The sequence below is a fragment of the Branchiostoma belcheri genome, unplaced genomic scaffold (genome assembly GCF_001625305.1).
Source record: "Branchiostoma belcheri isolate BF01 breed outbred unplaced genomic scaffold, Haploidv18h27 scaffold1, whole genome shotgun sequence".
Classification (NCBI taxonomy): Eukaryota; Metazoa; Chordata; class Leptocardii; order Amphioxiformes; family Branchiostomatidae; genus Branchiostoma; species Branchiostoma belcheri.
The window spans coordinates 4,102,771-4,121,950 of NW_017802379.1; the positions used below are offsets into that span (position 1 = coordinate 4,102,771).

A 19,180-nucleotide genomic window follows, 5' to 3' on the forward strand; every position below is an offset into this window, starting at 1 on the left:
GACTTCCTGACGTCTTCTCTGTGCACGGACGACTGGTGAGTCTTGGTCGGGTACCAGAGAGTCTTACTTCACATGTGTTCCAAGAATCCATATAGACAGACCTGTAACCTCCTCGAAGAATCCAAAGCTATCTAGTGCTAAGATGTCCGAGCCAGTAGTAGATAATAGATAGCAGTCATGAGAAAATGAATCGCCTCAGCAGAATACCGGAAAATTTCCACTTGTAGTGATTTAGTAACTTGACGTTCAAGCTCCTGGGCAACTTCACTTTGCCTAGTGATATTCTCGAGTTTTATTGAAATTTCATCAAATTTCATAGCACATTTACACTTACAGTTACTAGTTCTCTCCGCCCAACAATAGACAACACTTGTCTTGTCTTGTCTTGTTTAGGTACTGCACAACACCCCTAAATTGGGGTAAAGCTTGCAGGGGAACTGTGCGATGCGCTATTGCTGCGTCCTCAGGTGTTGTAGTACTGCAGCGTTGAACTTCGCGGGTTCCGCAGTATCAGTTATCTCTTGGGGCAAAATGTTCCAATCTCTGACAGTTTGTGGAAAGTATGAATATTTGTAACAGTCTTCAATGGCCGAAATCCACCACTCCAAATTACCACATTGTGACACCGATTTTTCGGTGACCGTGCTAGGCGTATCAGAAAAGTGCCATGACACTACATAGGCCAGGTCCTAGGCTACACTACTGAAGTATATCACCATAGAAACGTTTACACCGTGGTATCATCTCAGCTATTAGGTTATACCACTTTTTTTAGGGGCGTGATTATTCTAATAATGTACTATCTGTTTTTTAATTCTGGACAGAGATAATCTTAGGCCTTAACACTACTTTCAAAGCTGTCTCGTTATCTTTGGTATATTATCTTATGACACATAGTCTTCACTGTGAAATAATATCCTCTCGTCTCATGTTACCTTTACATTGTAGTGGTCTACTCTAAAACCAAGATGGCGGCGATTGGGAAAAAGTTTTGGTCTTTCTAATTCTTCGTCGTAAATCTCTCTCAAAGTAGCCATTATAATCTTATCATGTGAATTTTCATTGTCTAGCCACTGCTGCGAGGACTAACGGACAATATAAGCGTGTTATCACTCTGAAAAGGACGTCGTGCATGTGAATAGTATGATCTGACTTTTTTCTAGTGCACCTCTTGATCGGTGTTGATTACTGTTGACCTCTCTCACAAAATCATGGCATCACGGAGACCGACTGCGGCCGGGAATGTGTCTCAAGCAGGCAGGAAAACAACGGATGGATCCCCACAACCTCCACAGAGTAAGCAAAGCGGATCCGTCTCTTTTGGGGGTGGGGGGTCTACAGTCTTGTGGGACTGTCCCAAGTGGGAATGTCCCGATGAGTTACTAGTACATCCTATGGTGTACGCAGGATCTAACTTAATCCGAATATTGTGTTTGTGTGCCACTCCCCTTTGCAATTTTCTGCTTACTCATTTAAACTTGCATATGCTGTTTTCAAGTTGTGATTTTGGAATTCAAAGTAGCGTCATTCGGTGAGGTAGTAGGACAATGCATGTAACTTTAGATATCTTTGCCTTAAATAAAGTATACTCGATGGGTATGTTTATAGAATTACCAAAACAGAGGAATTTCCCCAGCAGGTGTTGGAGGTAGGAGATCAGTAATAGAACCGAAAGATTCTCAACCTCCTACCAGACCAGGTGGTACGGTCCGGTCCAGCAGTGTTGCCACTGGTCGCTCCAGAAGGACCAGGAAGGTAATTTAAAACATTTCATTTTTTGTACCAGAACTAAATGTTTAGTTGTCTCAAAATTTGACACTGATGAGTTCAGTTCTTTTCAAATTGGCATAGTCTGAGTAATTTATGGAGATAGACAATGGAAACAGACTTACACACTGTATTATACATTAAATTGTATGTTTATGTTTTGTTTTTTCCCAATCTGCACATCGTTTCTGTAGGAGTCAGCTGTGTATCGTCCCCTGACATCGTCACAGTCCCGCCGGCGACCCACACAACCCGGGGTGTCCCGAGCCACAGCCCGCTCCATGCAAACCATCACTGAACGATCCGACACTGACTCCATGGTGCGTGGATTTAATCTCATTACAACTGACAGACTGCTATCTACCACCAGTATCAAATGAATTACCTTACCTTACCTCACATGTACAATGTACCTAACATATACTTAGTCTGTAAGAAAATTAGGCAGCAAGAAATGTAGATTTTATTGTACAATAATGCTGTACCACAGTTCATGTCTGATTTAATGACAGGATGGTATTCTGCTAAATAGTGGAAAAGTTAAAGAAATGAATAAAAACTGATATCTATCTTTGATATTTAGTACTCTTACCCCCTTGCTTTTAATAGCCAAAAAATGGGTACTTGTGTGTTCATTCTTATTCATATGAATTCAAGTACTAGTACTGTAATTGTAGGAAAATTGTTATTGAATGTGTTAATACTCTAGATGGGTGTCCCAGTGGTGGAACGTCTCCGCTATGTTGTACCTGAGGATGACCCCCAGCTGCAGAGGAGGATGGGGATCATACAGAGGTACCTGCACGAGAAGAAACTCACCGCAGACATGAAGGAGCTCTGTGGGATGCTACTGAGCATGCCCGACCTGCCATATAACCCGTACCCAGGCTTTGTGAGGAGGCTCAGGAGGAACTCTGAAAAGTAAGCATTTGCCTAAAGATGTAACTTACTACTATTTACTAGGCTTATTAAAATATTATATCTTTTAAATCATTGCATTCTACAGGTCTCCATTTGTTTTGAAAAGTTACAAAATCACTGTCACTGTATAAATCTTAGATCAAGTACATTTTGTATGCTGCACCGTGTACAGGTATGATAGAAATGATTAATAATTCTTTTTAATTAGTTTTGTCTGATTTTGTTAACTGTAACTATTATTCTTTTCACAGATTCCACATGTTCAGAGGGGATAATGATGAGAAGATTACCCAGCTCTTAGGTATTTCTGACTTTGTCTACATCCTTTTTGTAAATTTTGTTGCATGTTTCCTGGTCAGTGCATCAGTGTCAGATATATGCTGACATTGTAGAAGTCAAAACCACCTGTACATGTATCATCACACAGAGAACCCTACCTATGCGACATCTCTGGGCTATGTGAGTGGTGTGAAGGGTTACACCAATGTGTGGGGCCTGTCCACCATCCTACGTTGTGTAGACCCGCCGGCACTCCGCCAGTACGAGTGGCTTCTGGACGACCTGACTCCAAAAGAGTCCTCCATACACAAGGAGGAAGGTTACAGTGTATGTATATGTTTGCTATAACATGTAAGATAAAAGACACCTGTATCTCAAATCTATCCTTTGAAACATACAATGAAATGCAATTACCGGTAGTTCTATGTTTAGTAATGTTGTATAATTATGCATATAATGTTAAGATGCCAGCAAAGTTGAGATATTCATCGTCAAATTCAAAAAGTGACATTGTATGTAGACAGTTTGATCACCTAATTACCAGTGTCACAATTTTGAATGCTGATTGATGAGTTCTTTGTCCTCTGGTTTGTATTCAGTGCCAGGTTCTAATGGCCCTGGTTGGTCAGAGTGTGTTCACCAGCACGTTCTACCCCCATCCTGACATGGTGACAGTCAGGGTCTCCTATGTGTCAGTAGGACCAGATGCTGAACAGGTAAACCTGGTCACTACCATTTATCTAAAAGATCTGTTTTGTTAATACAATGTATAAGACAGTACATACGTATGGTACATACGGTAGTCTCTTCATATACTACATGTAGGGTAGACTAGCTTCTTTGAATTGTGGTACAGGTTACCATACATTGTATTATATATGTAAGATATTCCATGATATACTTGTTAAGATATTAACATTTATTATATTTCTTGTTTGGGTTGTTTTTCCAGGGAATTTCTATGTTTGTTGACAGTGTTGTGAACGATGTCAACAACATGGACAATCAGAACACCCATGTCTACTTCGGTAAGTCATGCCTTAATTTGCTTGTAAGGTACATGTGCCTTAGAAATTATATAGTGCATAGAGGTGTACTGTACAATTCCTCCCTATATCTATATGTCATGTAGGTATTGGGATATCTACTTCTGATTATAAAGATGTACACTACATTATTGCAGGTGTCAGTGTTCCAACTAAGGATGAAGAGTTCCCTGGCCTATGGGATAACGTCTTCTGGGACCAAGAGATGGTCCTGAATAACCAGGTCAGTAAAGAGTGCAGAGTTCAGGGGTCATAGGTCAGAATGCTAGGTCAAGGTCAGATATTGAAGGAAAAAAATAGAAGAGTTTCTTCACAATGATTGTTGTATATGTTGGCAAGTTATCCTATAATGTTATCAGCAAGGTTAGGGAGATAGAATGGAGACTACTTTTTCAGGCAATGCCTGTGGTGCTGTGTTTCAATTTTTGACACAAATGTTCGACATCGTTTGAAAATTGTTTCTGCAGCTCCATTTTTAAACTGCATGCTTTCTTTCCAGGCTGATTTCTGGCATGCTATATCTGAAGCAACAATCAACAATAAGATGGCTACTTTTGAGGTAAGGATTACATTTGTTGCTTGAATGTATACCATATCCACACCCACCTGTTGATTCAGGAGTGATTATTGTATTTAGTTACAAGAACCTTGCAGAATTCCTTACTGTTTCTGGGTTTGCATCCTCCCCACAGGGAGTGTTCCGAGTTGACCCTTTCTCTGACACATTCCGGAGAGGACAGAAGCAGTATGAACTTCACTTTATTGAAGTCTCAGAGAAAGACAAGACAGAAAGGTAAGAGTCTAAAGTATATCGTGCTCAATGATCCATTCCTGATATGTAGCAATAGAATGGTGAAAACAACTTACACTTACAGCTTGCTAAGAAGCATAGCCTAGTAAATGTTCCCATCCTTTCCGTAACACCCCCCTGTGGTGAAGAGTAGTAGAGTCCAACTTCAGCCCTGAGGGGGTTAGCTGAGGAGTTACTGAAAAATCGGCCGTCAACAACTACCATTTGATTTGTGGAATGGAGAACTTTCTTTTCCTGTGACTTACCACTCTGATGCTTCTTAGCTATTCATATCACTAACAATCATTCAAAAAAGTGGGAGACAATATAAAAAAGTAACAAAAGGGTTTAGAAAGTTACAAAAGTCTGTTTAATGTTGTTGCCTTTTTTTAGATTGGTGAGTTTTGCAGAGTTCCCCCTGGGTACCCTACATGAAGGCGTGTTCCTACAGAAGTCCCATGCTGAAGCTTACCTCAACATCTTCATGCCGCGGCACGAAGTCATGGACAAGGACCAACCTCCGCCTTCCATGCAGCCACGCTACAAGTCAGACCTCTCAAAAAATGAACAAGGTATCGTCCAATTATCAATTGTACCTACCGGTAGTTGTTTATCATATAGCAAAGTAATTCTGGCATTTTAAAATGACTTTTTTAGAACTGAAATTTGCCGTCTGCAGTCTTGATCATCAATGAACTGGACTAATAAAAAAGTGATCCTCAGATTTTACACAAAGATGTTTCTTCTCTACAACATTTCATCCATAGCTGAGGGCAAAAAGAAGTCTAAAGACAAGGATGACAAGAAGAAGAGCAAGGAGGAAGAAAAGAGAGATGGAGAGAAAGGGGAGGCAGAGGGATTTGTTGGATCATCTGGGAAGTATGGTCCTGACTCTTGGCAGGTGAAATCGCCAATCAGGTAAAGAACACCTTTCCTCTCATCTCTGTTATAAACAACTTTCCTCTCTCGCCTGTATGCTTTGGTACTCTCAGAAGATGTGTGTATCATGAATTATGTATTACTCAGTGTAAAAGTGTGAGTTGAGTGGGAAGAATCTGAACGTTGATGTTTATCCTCCAGGGAGCACATACAGAGGAAGATAGCCAGTATGCACCCTGAGGCAGAGGTCTTTGATGTTGCCTACAATTCCATCCTTCTCATCCTCATGGACAGGTGATTAATTATCATCAATTATCATTCAACCTTCATAGCAATGAAGCAAATATGATGAATATTGAGACTATGTTTGTTGTCCAAACACAGAGCAATGTTGTCTGTTGTTTTCAGGAATGCCTATCAGCAAAGTGCACTGATCCAAATCTACAGGCTGCTGCGTAGCACGGCAGCCAGGCTTAGCTCCATCATGGAACACAACAACGTGATACGCAGCCTGGTGGCCAAGTACGAAGGGGTAGGTCTGAGATTTGGAACTTCTCATAGTTCTTTCTGAATTTTTAAAATGTACTTGACATTTCGCAGTCTAGTGTTGAAAGAAAACGCTCCATGAAATGGTAGTTGAATTGTTTTTCTTTTTTTTAAACAGGTTTTACAGTCCCATTTTGTACAAGGAGAGTTCAAGAAGTACAAAGATGCACTCTTGAGTCTTCTGGATAGCAGCCTGTGAGTTTTATTCCATGAAGTCTTCTATACAAACCTTAAAGTTTTTCAGTGTTCAAAGTACAAAAAAGATATAAAGTTCTTAATGCAAATGGTTTGAGAGAATTTCAAATTACACATTGTATCACGTCTTATACCATGTGTGTGCCCAGGCTAGAGAGGTCCTCTGATCTGAACTCAGCTTACATGGACATTAAGCAGAGGTTTACTGGGGTGATAGGGTCAGACGATGCTGTGGACCCACACAGCATCCCTCTCAACAAGAAGGTAAATGTCACATGTTTTAAGGCTATTTTAGAAAATCTAAAACTTCTCTATTATATGCTTGTTGGAATTTCAATTGTTTTAAACATGGCTATAACAAAAAGGTGTTTTAGCATATTATAATATTATACTTGTTCATCCACATTAAGGTTGTGCAGTGTGAAAAATCACTTTAATATTACTGATATTCATGAGGTGCACTTGGGACTAACAGTTTTTATTTTATTTGTTGTCTTCACTTTCCTTGATCAACAGATGCTGTCCATCCTGCGGAGCATCAACCAGTACTGCTCCTGCATCCAGCTGCAGCTGATTGAAGATAGCCTGATACACGCCCCCATACTGGAAGTGTGTGGTTCAGCTCTTATTATACTACTTTTTGTACTTGCATGTTCAAACATTGGGATTCTTAACTCTGTGTTTCATGCTCAGCTGCCAAAATTCCATTTCGTTTGAAATTGATATGCTTAATGTTAAAATGTTACCATTTGCACCACGAATATGAATTCTGTGACTTGGAAAGTAAACCATTTGAATTTGTGGCTGATTTTCTCCCTCGTCAAACCAGGAGATACTCCAGATGATGTACTTGACCTTCCCTGAGGAGATGCCACGCCCACAGACCAGACAGATGGAGAGGAGACAGGTAAGCTGTCATTGGTCAAGTTTCAAACAGAACATACAATGTAGATGCTGCTGTTTACCAATGAGTGAACCATACTTTCCCTTACTTACATTTGTGTAACTGGTACTACCCTGCAGTGTTGTCTTCCAAGACAATTCAAAACTGTACAATACTAACCATCACCACTGCCATGATTTCTTGATCAGGACAAGAAGAAGAAGAAGGGAGCGGCCCCTCTGGTGTCTGAGATCTTCACACACGGAGCTGAGGACCCAGATCTTCTCAAACATGACAAACTGGGTAAGGCCTGGTCACTTGCCTTTGGCAATGCCACAGGGGTGGAGTATTTTCATCTCTACTTTTAATTTTAGATTCTCAGCTTTGTTTAGTACCTTGTTTAAAAGTTGTTTTCAACAAAGCAGTAGATAAATATATACATTGTCCAGTATATTCTGAATGCAAATAACAGCAGTATAGATGGGCTAAATTTATATACCTTAAGTTTCAAATCAGCATAGAGGATGGTAACAAACAGCAAATGAATAATAAGTAAAAAAATCTGTTTCAAGTTAGGGCACACCTCATTGTGTTTAGATTGCCTACAGTGTGATTAGCATGTCTTTTTATTCCTTATCCAGCGGTGGATGTTGAAATAGGTATAGAGCGGGCCTCAGTGCCGAAGGTCATTGCTGTGGAGGCTGTCCTGATGCAGGTCAGTGACATCATGTATATCTGTTCCATGTGGCCAGTTTTATAGCAGATTCTGACAAGCTACAGGTACTGTAACAGGTGCTGAATTCATATATTAGGACTAGCCAAATAGATTTGTGCACTAGCCCTTTGTGTACTGCACATAATATACATGACAGACCTGTCCTTGGTGCTGAACGTCATAAAATGGCTTGGGTTGGTTTAGTTGAGCAAGCTACAGGTACTGTAACTAATGATGAGTTCATATATTAGGACTAGCCAAATAGATTTGTGCACTGCACACAATATACTAGTACATGACAGACCTGTCCTTGGTGCTGAAAGCCGTCAAATGGATTGGGTTGTTTTTACTTGAGCTGAGTTCAACACTAGGGGCAAACCATTTCAGTATAATAGCTTTCAGTTTTTCTCTTTATTTTGGGACATCTCTTGTAAGACACTTATTGTGGTGAACTTGAAATTATGATTTATAAAAGACAATAAAACTCTTTAACACTGCCTTGCAGAAAATTGTGGACACAATGATTCTTAATTATTCTCTCCCCTCCCTACAGTATATGGTGGACACAAAGCTGGATGAGACCTGGCACGACTTTCTAGTGGAACTCCTGTGTGGTGCCTACCTGCCTCCAAACCCTTACCCACGCTTTGTCACTGCCATGAGACAGGCTGCACTCAAGTGAGAAGGGACTTAAGATGCTTAGTGTGCTTGACTAACAAGTGTGTTTTTACAGACAATATTCAGCACATGATCAGACCTAGATTGCATTTGGAAAAGTCTGTCTGGCATATATATTGCTTTTCTATTGTTCATTTGAATATTCAGTGATCATCATACTAGATTGCAGTAGCTGATAATGACAGTGAAAGATTTGAAACTGTCAGCAAAGGCCAATACTGATCAGTGTGAATTATTGGAGCAATCACATATATGTGTACCTTTTGATCCTAACATGAAGAATGTAATAGTTACACCTAGTAAATAATTGGTACTTATAAACGCTTGTCTTGTCCTTTAGGATGGAACTGTGGACAGAAAATCCAGACAAGTTGGTTCAGAAACTTGTTCACAGATCAGAAAGAATGATTGATCCAGACAACTACATCTACCACATCCCGGGGACGGAGGCGTATGGACACGTGAGCGCCCTGATGATCCTGGACATCGGGCACTTCCGTCTGGTGTCCCTCCTCGCTGACATGCTCGTGAACCAGGAGGCACCGAAGAGGAGGGGAAGTTTCAAGGTACAAAGTGATTTAGTTTACTTATTGAACTTGAAGTTTAACAACAAAACTACCTCAAACACTAGACCACACCCAATACCCCCACCAACCCATACACATTCATTTTTATTGTCCTTATTGGTAAGTTTCCAAAATTTCCAAAACAACTTCTATAAATTTGATTGCTGTATGTTCTTGATTCCATAGATATTCCAGGCCTTGGCTATAGCTGGAGCTAGCGGGCTGTATGGCAGAATGGCCCCCTACCTGTTGAAGTTGGAGCTGCATGAGCACACTTACATCAAGGGACCTAAGGGCTGTAGTGGGGAGGCCTTGCAGGCCTACCTTTCCATTGGTTAGTTATCTATCCTGTTCTATTTTATTTGTTTTCTTTATCTTGCTTTGTCAAGGATTCTAAGGGATATGTAATGTATACAATATATCCAACTGTTCCTGGTAAACATTCCTTTACTTGTACTGTAGCAAAATGGCAATACAAGCATTAGTATGGTTTGAGTTAGATAAGTTGAAATATTTTTACAAAATCCATTGACATTTTTGTTCCCATTTTTTCCTCACCTCTACACTAGTATATGACCACCTGATAGACCTGTACAGGACAGGGACTATCCTGGTATACGGTGTGTTTCTGGGTGACAGTGGGGAGAGGTGGTCCATCCATGCTGTCATACAGAGGAAGAATGCATTCATGGCAGAGTTGGAGAGGACACTACAGTGCCAGGAACCTGCTTTTGTCAAGGTAGATTTTATCTAACAGTGGAGAATAAGGTTCTTACTATATACTTATACAGTACAATTATATGCTATTCATTTACCCAGAAAATGTTTCAATAACTTCTTTGCTACCTTCCTGAATCAGTGAATTTTTCTTGAACAGAAGAGAGATGAGGGAGATATAGACTGAAGTCTAACTGCATTCTTGTCACAGTGCCTAGGAGCAATCATCATACACCTAGATTTTGTTTGTATCAAGTTAATCTTAATTGTGACAAATTCCTTGCACGGCCAGAGGTCTTAGTTGGATGCTAATCCTCCAGAGGATTATCCTTTAAGTTAGTTAACTATTCCATGTTGTTTCTGCAGGTGTTTGTTGTACAGGAGAAGGGGTGGAGATATGTGCCTGTAGAAAAACACTTCCTGCTGCGCTATGTGGAGGATGATGAAGACCAGTAAGTCATGGGGAGCCATCACAAAAAATCAGGATATCTTTTTAAATGATGTTTGCCACTTTTGAAAAAGTTTCTTACAATATACAGTGTAACAGCACATTCTTTCATCAGCAAATTGTGTTCATTTCTCTGTTTTTCAGAGTTCAAAGATTCTTCCCTTACAACACAGCATCCCTGTATCAGAACATCTTCCTGGTCAGAGAAAAGGTACGTCATATATTACACTGTCAGAATTTCCACTCAAAATAAGTAATGCTGTATAAGAAGAGTGTGGTAAAATTTCCTTTACATTCTGTATCTTGACACAGTTCAGACACAGATCATGACATGTCATGTCTGTTTTCAGGCAAGGTTCCACTTTGTGTACGGAGGGCCTGAGGACAACCAGGACCCTTTCACAGGACCAAACCTTCGGGCAGCCAGCATGCATGTAGACCACCTGGTTAAGTGAGTAGCTGCATTTCTTTGTATCAATTACATTAAGTACAAATGTATTCAATATGGAGCCAGTCTGGGCCCAGTTCAAAATATATACTTCTATAGAGATTTGTAGCATATTTTAGTCTTTGACATTGTCACACGCTATTGCTCACTATACAAATGCAGTATGTTATTTTAGTTTGTATGACATCCCAGTTCACATGTTTCTGCTCACCTGTCTCACCTGTTGTACAGGTATTACCTGGAGAGGAATGACCTGCTGTCTGTGTACAGATGGCTGACTGCAAGGGCACTCATGTACCAGGTGAGGTCATGTGTTATTACTGCCCTTATTTTGGTGAATTTTCAGGAATGCAGTACCATGATTCTTCCAGCTCTTTAACGTCTAGTTTCAGTGAAAATTTGGCTAGGTCCAATCTCTTGTGTTGGAAATCACAGTTTAAACTGCTTCATAATGTCTAGTTTCACTATTTTGAATGCCTTTCTTCCTTCTTCCCCTCAGCACATGTCATACCTGCCTGACTGTTGGCGGATGCAGCATAGCCCCGCGGCGACTGTGGAGTACCTGAACACCCTGAACATGAACATGCAGGAGCTGGTGCTGTACGAGCTGGAGCGGACTGGCCGCATGCTGGGGGAACACGACGTCCTGGTGGGGAATCAACTCATCAAACTCACTCAGCCTGAGGACGATGAGGTCAGGAAAGAATTCAAATTGCTACCAGTATTCAAAACTACTTTAGAAAATCCTTGAAAACTTTCATTCATCTTTGTTCATTCCCTTTGTCAGTCTTCTTCAATTCTATGGTGTTATATCTTATGGTTGAATTGTTTTTAGCAGGTACACATGTACAATGTATAAGACTTTGTAAAATTGAAATGTAGATTGTGGCTAAAATCTTTTCTTTTGCTTTTACAAATGCATCTGATGTTTTGATATTGTATTCAACATCTATGAAACCATTACAGATACATGTAGGTTACCACAACTTTCTTCATGCCATTGCTTCTTTCTTTAGAGCCCCCTCAACACAATCCTCTTGGGAAAGATGGCAAATGCGTATCGGCAGAAGGTGAGTGTGTTACTGAAGAGTGCAGCGGCCATGGCCCCCCGTTCTCTGGAGGAGATGGTCCAGTCCAAACTCCAGATCATCACAGAGAGGGACCCAATCACCAAGGAGCTGTTTCTACTGATAGATGGGGAGGTAAGTTACAAGCATTTCTTGCTCTTCAGTCAGAAACTCATACACAGTCAGAATCCCTAGATGTTAATCATACTTCTACAGTATTACAATATGTTGTACCTGTCGACCATGGTAAAAAACACTGGCGATTGGTCAATATCTAAAAAAATTACTTAACTCTAGAAATTTGACCATTTACTGCAAAAGCACATTCCCATCCCATACTTTACTCTTGGTAAGGTAGATCAGTCTCATAGTATGTTTGCTACATAGTAATAGATGCCATACTTTGTACCTTGCACAATGTATAATTGTTGCACAATAAAGTTTATCATATGACTCAATGATCATCATCATCATCACTCAATGATCAGAAATGCAAATAGGACATTGTCACGTCAGCAGATGCTCTGTAAATGACAATAATACCTGTCTGTTCCAGACCCTGAAGCGTCTGCAGGATGTACGAGACATGATGCAGCACATCCAGGACTCTGTCATTAACGACGTGCACAGCTGCTGCAGGGAGGCGCAGCAGGCCATCAAGGTCATCGCCATGGAGACGCAGGCCAGGACGACCCGGCAGCGCGTGACGCTGGAGTCCGGCAGGAGCACAGACGGACAGACGGAGTCCAGACTCAGGATCGCGCCAGGGTGGTCGGAAAACGACAGGGTGTCAGATGATAGGTGGTGAGGGAAAATGACAGAGATGACAGATGGTGAAGGTTTGTGTCAGTTTCCATGCTAACAATTTTGGTCATCAAAATAACACTTCTTTGTCAACAAACTGCCTTTCAAAAATTTATTCCAATCAAAGCATTCTTTGTCAGGAAGTTTTTGGATTATCACAGACATTGCACTTTTGTTTACCGGTAAGTAACAAATCACAAGATGTATAATTGTGTATATTACTGTCAGCAATGCAGCCTGGACTGTGTTGGCTAATAATATTTCAATCTGTGCAGAAGTGTTTCATTTTGCTGTGTATGATGGCTAGTTCTTTATGTCCAGATATGTTGTAATATGTATACTATATAATTTGTATGGTTATACACATGTATTACTGTTAAAACAGGAAAATAGTTTTATCTGACAAAGGACTCACATCAGCTAGTTGAATACTTTTTATGATATGAGTTACGATCTGAGTGTAAAATTTATATACTTCCTTCCTGTCAAAAATGCAATACAATTTTTAAAAGGACATTTCTGTTTCTGTCAATTGTTTAACAGCTGCTATAATACAATACAAGGTATAATGCAATCTTTTCAAACTGACTAGACTGTCAGACAGAACCCAAAATTCTTGACCTTCAATTTCAATCCAAGTCTTGTCCTATCAAAATTTAGATGTTGTGAGTTAAGTTTGTTTTAAGCATTGTACAATCGGTTTTATAAATCTCTTTTTGTGTGTGTCTAATGCCCTTCTTAGGCAAATCATTCAAGAACTGTCCTTAATGTTCCTTAACCCAGATATAGAATCATGGTACTGTCTTCCATATATGGCAAAGTCACCAACAACAATGTTTATCCCTTATGGAAGAGAGAAGAGGCCTGTTATATTTGATCAAAAAATTTCTTTATTTGGGAGAGCCAAAGGAACAGAATTTGATAAAGCTAATGGTTACATGTATCAATTTAACCATAATTAAATTTAAAAGTAATAATAATACCATTTTAAACAGCACTAGCTATAACAATGTGTGATTGTGGTTACCTGAAGTATACAGACTAATTGTAAGTTATGTCACAAAATGTAATCTAGTGTTCTTCGCATACAGCTCATTCTGGGTAAAAAAATCTGATACAAGTGCATCCACTATTTTTCTTGGAAGAAGGCATGATGGTTATATTAGTTTTCTGTGTTAATTACACTGTAATAATCATCACATTCTTACACATATTTGGTTCCATTAGCTAGATAATGAGAAATTTTAAGTTTTTCTCCTACCAGTCAGCATTCTGACCTTTTTGTCCCCTAATCTCCTGTCCAGTCATGTGTTTATTGTTGTCCAATTGCCCAATCCATCCTGTGGCTCTCAAATATATATTTTGCATTCCCGCACTGGTGCAGGTTACATTGGAAATTACCTGCACCAGTCAAATTTTACCAGCACCACTCAGAATTTAGGAAGTATGGGTCACATTTGAAACTGCCCCATTGCCATCATTTCTTTCATATCTCATAGGTGGTAGCAGTCAAAGCAGCAAATGAAATTTTGCATACAGCAATATATACAAGCCCAATACATGGACAGTGAAGGTTAGGTACATGTACAAGTAGACATCAGAAATATCTGCACTGCTGCTCCAATTGTACCTGCACTAACCTGATGTGTAAGTGTAGGTGGTATTTCAAGCACTGCACCTTTACAGTATACACAATTCTGCCTATAATAAATCATAGTCTGTTGAAAAGGCACAGTAAGAGCAATTCAGTATACTGGTATCTTTACACAAACTTGAAGATGACATAAACATGCTAATAATATATGCATTAGCAACCTGTGTGACCAATAGCTTGCTGAAGGTTTAGTGCAGATAGGAGTTGATGCCACCCCATTACTACAAAAGGACACATTGAATTTCATCTACCACTTCATAGTCATTTCATAGTTTTGCCTTTGTCTTCTAATACATCACACATTGTAAGATATAGAATCTCTTTGGTCATGAGTTAACAGAAATAAATTGTATGATTATACATGTGTTGACATCAACTCTTTGCAATAAATGTGTTACATAGAAGAGGCCATAAATGCATGGCAATCATGCCAAATTCAAGTTCTAGGTCAATCATTATCTGTAAGACATATACTGTGATGCTGAAGAGTATCTATAAGACCCTTAGGCTAGATAGCTAGAACTTTTTTTTTTTTTTTTACATAGCCCAACATAGAATATAGTAAATAAAACATAACACAATTAAATGTATACAGAATTAGAAAAAGAAATAACTCAAATATTATGAACATAATGTGAAAGTTAGGAGAATGTAAAATAATGGAATCTGGTTCTCCTTAAGGAGATGAAACCTTACTCATTATCATCACAAAAGCTTCAATATACTTGATGTGATATATGTAAAAGGTCAAGATGAAAGGAAAAAGTACATTCAATTTGGTGCATCTGTACATTGTATATGACATTAACGTTGATTTAAATAGCAGGTTGAGATAAAAAGCACTGCTAGAAATATTCTTTAACAGGCTAACAAATGTCTTGAATTTACTGTCATCTGTTTACATACATGGATGGTATGATATTCTATACAACATTACATATAGATAGGATCTTATGTAAAATGTATATCATAGACACTTGTTCTCAAGTGATGTGTAAAAACTATACATTAAATATAATAACGTTACCAGATTCAGTCAGGACAATGAACATCATCTCCACATTATAATTTTCATACTATTAGAACTGCTGTTATCTAGTACATGTGTACCCTGAACTTGCTTTCAGAAAACCCTATTGAGGTTTAAATCATGAATTCAAATTTTCATGCCTTTTAACTCCTTCATACATGCCAAAGCAGATGGCCTTGAATTTCTATCCCTTTGAAAGCATTTCTTAATGAGTTGCTGCCATGGCTCAATTGGTGGCAGCTGACTTTGAAAAGAGAGCTGTGCAGGGAGGGTGATCTTGTCAACGACCTTTTTCAAGAAGACGGGGTCTTCATACACAGGTACACCATACCACATCTCCAGGAGGAGAAAACCAAGGCTGTAGATGTCTGCTGACTGATTGTATTCTGCATTCTCTGAAAACACCTCTGGAGCTGCATACAGAGGTGTTCCACAGATTGTACCTGTCTGGTCAGCCATCTTCTTGGTTAGGCCCATGTCAGCCAGCTTCACAGTCCCATCTGTAGTGACCTAAATGATGACAATTGATAAGGACTAGTCATTTAAAAAAACATTTGACAGATAGCATCAACTTTAAAACAACAGATACTATTGTATGACAGGCATAACTTAAGAGATCTGACAGCATGCAGCACAAACTTTTGGTCTCAACTTTTGAAAGAATCGATAATGGATGATTTATTGAGTTTATTGATTCTGACAAAAATTTCAACTACATTGTGTTGTTAGGTTGAGTTTAAGGCCAGAGGAGGGAGGGAGATTTTTTTCTAATTTTTCTCATTTTTGCTTTATTATGAAATTATTGGACCTGTAAGCTTTTTATTTGATTTTTTTTTTTTCATTTTCATCATTTAACCACTGATGAAGATCAATGTCAGTATGATTTTATCAAACTGACCAGTATGTTGTCAGCCTTGAGGTCACGATGTATGTATCCTTTGCCATGGATGTAGGACAGCCCCTGACACAGTTGTACACCCATATTCTGTATGGTTGAAAATGACCTTTCATACATTCTACGCATGGCAGCATGGTCACGTCCCCATTTTGCTGGTGTCTTGTAGTCTTTCAACCTGGAATGGTTTTACCCAATTTTGTTACTGTTAGGTTAAAAATTTCTATGGTAAAATATTTTCACTGTTGGCTGTTGAATCTCGCATAGTGTGATGAAGACTAGTTTTAAAAAACAAAAGAAACATTTGTGACTATGGTATTAAAATGAAAAATAAAGGACTGGTGATACACGTACATATCTGAGACAGACATATGATTTGAAATGGTGTCTAAACTATTTAATAACAGACTTTCTTATACAACTACAGTTGACAAAACGTGACATATTTAACTTAAGATGATGAGATGATGATAATAACTCACCATTCCATCAGAGTCCCTTGGCAAAGCTCAGTCACAATGCCAACTCTCAAACAGCCATCATGGACAGATGCTGCTGTTGCATAGTACTTCAAAACATTGGTATGGTTCAAGAACCTACGTCAGAAGAAAATATCGTAACATGGAGCATCAATCCATATTATAAAATCCATATCTTACTCATTATGGTAAATGTAATATGTACTAATGTTATTGTACAAGTTACAGTACAAATCTTTACCTCCAATGTGCTGCTGGATTCTTTTATCAACATAAATACACCTAATACATGTAGATAGGTCGTAAATAGTAATATATGTAAAATAACTGTATAATGTATAATACATATTGTATGTGACTTCTTTTAAAGCACATGGGAAAATTGAAAGGGGGTATGGAAAACAGTTAACTTAAATGATAGAGCACAACCCAGGATAAAGTAAATTTCCTAGACTGACACAGTTAATCTTAAAAGTTTCCTATAATTTTTCCACAGTTTACAATCATTTAGCAGGGTTGAATAATAGTCCTGAAGCATACCTCAGGTTGTCCTTTTCTTGAAGAAATGAAGTGACAGTGTCAACGGTGATGGGTGCCTTGGCCACCTTGACTGCTCCAACAATTGTCTTCTTGTCAGCGAGAATGGTCACTTTGTAGACATCACCAAACTGTCCAGAGCCAATCTTCTTTGGGTTATCCTTGAGTATGCGGTCAAGGCTAAGATACTTGGACAGGTTCTTCATCCGAAACATTTCCAGCTGACCCTGCAGTAGTCTGCATCCACCAACAAGTGGTTGATACAGAAGGAGAAGAGTGTCCTGGCCACGTGACTCTGCTGCGAGGACATCAAGCAAGTTCCTGTCAGCTGCAACAAGGTTTGGAATGGCTTCCATGAGTTTCGTCAGAATTGTGATGGGTTTTGCGAGTCTCCTCTCAACTAAGGCAACCAGTTCCTTGTTTTCTGATATGGCGTTCGAGGCCTTCTTTGTCAGATCTTCAAAATACTTCCTCCTGCTTTCCTCATTCCGATACATCTTGATGAACTTGCTCTTCTCTAGTGCTTCTGAAATGTTACCTTTTGCAGCAACAATTCCAATGATGGGCAGTCCCAGCACCAGTGCAGACAAGCCAGTTGCAACTGTGAGAGGGATCCACAGTGGAGCAGTTACACCAAGCGCAATCTTTCCACCTGTGGTCATTGAAAAGTCGTCATCATCTTCATCAGCAGCAGCTGCAGCCCTCTTCGTATTGTCAGGAACTGTCTTCAAGTCTGGATCTAGTGCTTTCTGTATCTCTTCATGGTGCCTTTCATCGATCAGATCAAACTCTTTCTTGAAGTTGTTGACAAGATTATGCTCCATCTTGTCAAAGTACATGTTGGTGCTGTCCCAGGCCTGTACCTTTTCCTCAATAAGACCTGAAACAAGGCTCACTGCTGTGTTTCTGACATCTCTCCAATTCTTTTCATCCTCTTTGGTCAAGATTGGTGCCTGTTTCATTGCCTCTGTCACAATCTCTGCTGTTGTTTCAGGACTGCACATATGATCCAGCATGGCAGGAATTGCCTGTGCTATCTGTTTCTTCAGTTGTATCGACAGCCCAGCCATGACTTGACCTGCATACTGCTCAAACTTCTCAAGTCTGACCTTAATAGCCTTTGCCTGTATTTCTCGTTCCTCTCTGGTCTTATTGGCATTGTGAAGCTTTGCTTTCATTATCTTGTTAAGTGCCTCAACAACATTCATAAGTGACCTTAAAATCAACAGAAAAATGGGCTAATAAGTATGATGATTGAGATGTAATGCAGTTTTTAATGAATTCAGACCACACCAATTTGATTTGTTGATTCTTGGCTTTTTTCAGAAGCAGGTGACAGGGCGAAAAAATACAAATAAAAACAGCCCTAGACATCCTATGATACCCCTAAATGCTATGATAGGAGCCATGATGTCAACATGGTTTGAAAATTCAAACAATGAATTCTAAACGTTTAATCAAACTTCAATATTCAAATCAATATTTCTGTTTTCAGGTAGAGTATGTCATAATTATAAAACCATGCCTGTAATGCAGTCCCAGAACTTACCACTGCTTTAAAAGAACTTCAATCAATATAACCATGCTATGAAACATGAAATCATGTGTCAACAATAAATGACAGCTTAATTGGCTGAAAGATAATTTACAAATCACCTACCAGTACTGTATGGTAAGCTTATGTTTTAGGCTTTGTGGAAGCAATGCATCAATTCCATCCAGCAATTGTTCGAGATCTTCGGCAACATATCCTGCTTCCTGAGTCTTTTCAGCCTAGGAAGAAACAAATTAAGATCAATTTGTAAAATTATAGGGTAAAATATGAAACGATTAAAG

General features: G+C 39.2%; 2 protein-coding genes across 2 annotated transcripts; one reads left to right on the plus strand and one right to left on the minus strand.

The window, feature by feature from the left end:
* Positions 1–962: 962 nt before the first annotated feature.
* On the plus strand, positions 963–13,084 carry LOC109464274. The gene is made up of 32 exons (XM_019761227.1): positions 963–1,296; positions 1,640–1,755; positions 1,962–2,087; positions 2,477–2,688; positions 2,940–2,989; positions 3,116–3,294; positions 3,567–3,683; positions 3,920–3,995; positions 4,151–4,236; positions 4,513–4,572; positions 4,706–4,806; positions 5,197–5,375; positions 5,571–5,721; positions 5,884–5,976; positions 6,091–6,214; positions 6,347–6,423; positions 6,573–6,687; positions 6,940–7,032; positions 7,253–7,330; positions 7,516–7,609; positions 7,948–8,021; positions 8,575–8,699; positions 9,040–9,265; positions 9,452–9,599; positions 9,835–10,004; positions 10,349–10,434; positions 10,575–10,641; positions 10,781–10,881; positions 11,110–11,179; positions 11,378–11,572; positions 11,895–12,080; positions 12,502–13,084. Exons 1-32 carry the CDS (start codon positions 1,212–1,214, stop codon positions 12,751–12,753), a joined length of 3,912 nt encoding a protein of 1,303 aa, XP_019616786.1. The 5' UTR covers positions 963–1,211; the 3' UTR covers positions 12,754–13,084.
* A 2,412-nt stretch (positions 13,085–15,496) lies between these two features.
* Positions 15,497–18,546, minus strand: LOC109464125 (mitogen-activated protein kinase kinase kinase 19-like). Its single transcript, XM_019761064.1, has 4 exons — positions 17,348–18,546; positions 16,811–16,924; positions 16,332–16,506; positions 15,497–15,943 (listed from the first exon to the last, which is right to left on the minus strand). The coding sequence occupies exons 1-4, from the start codon at positions 18,520–18,522 to the stop codon at positions 15,560–15,562; spliced, it is 1,848 nt and encodes a 615-aa protein (XP_019616623.1). The 5' UTR covers positions 18,523–18,546; the 3' UTR covers positions 15,497–15,559.
* Positions 18,547–19,180: the final 634 nt, after the last annotated feature.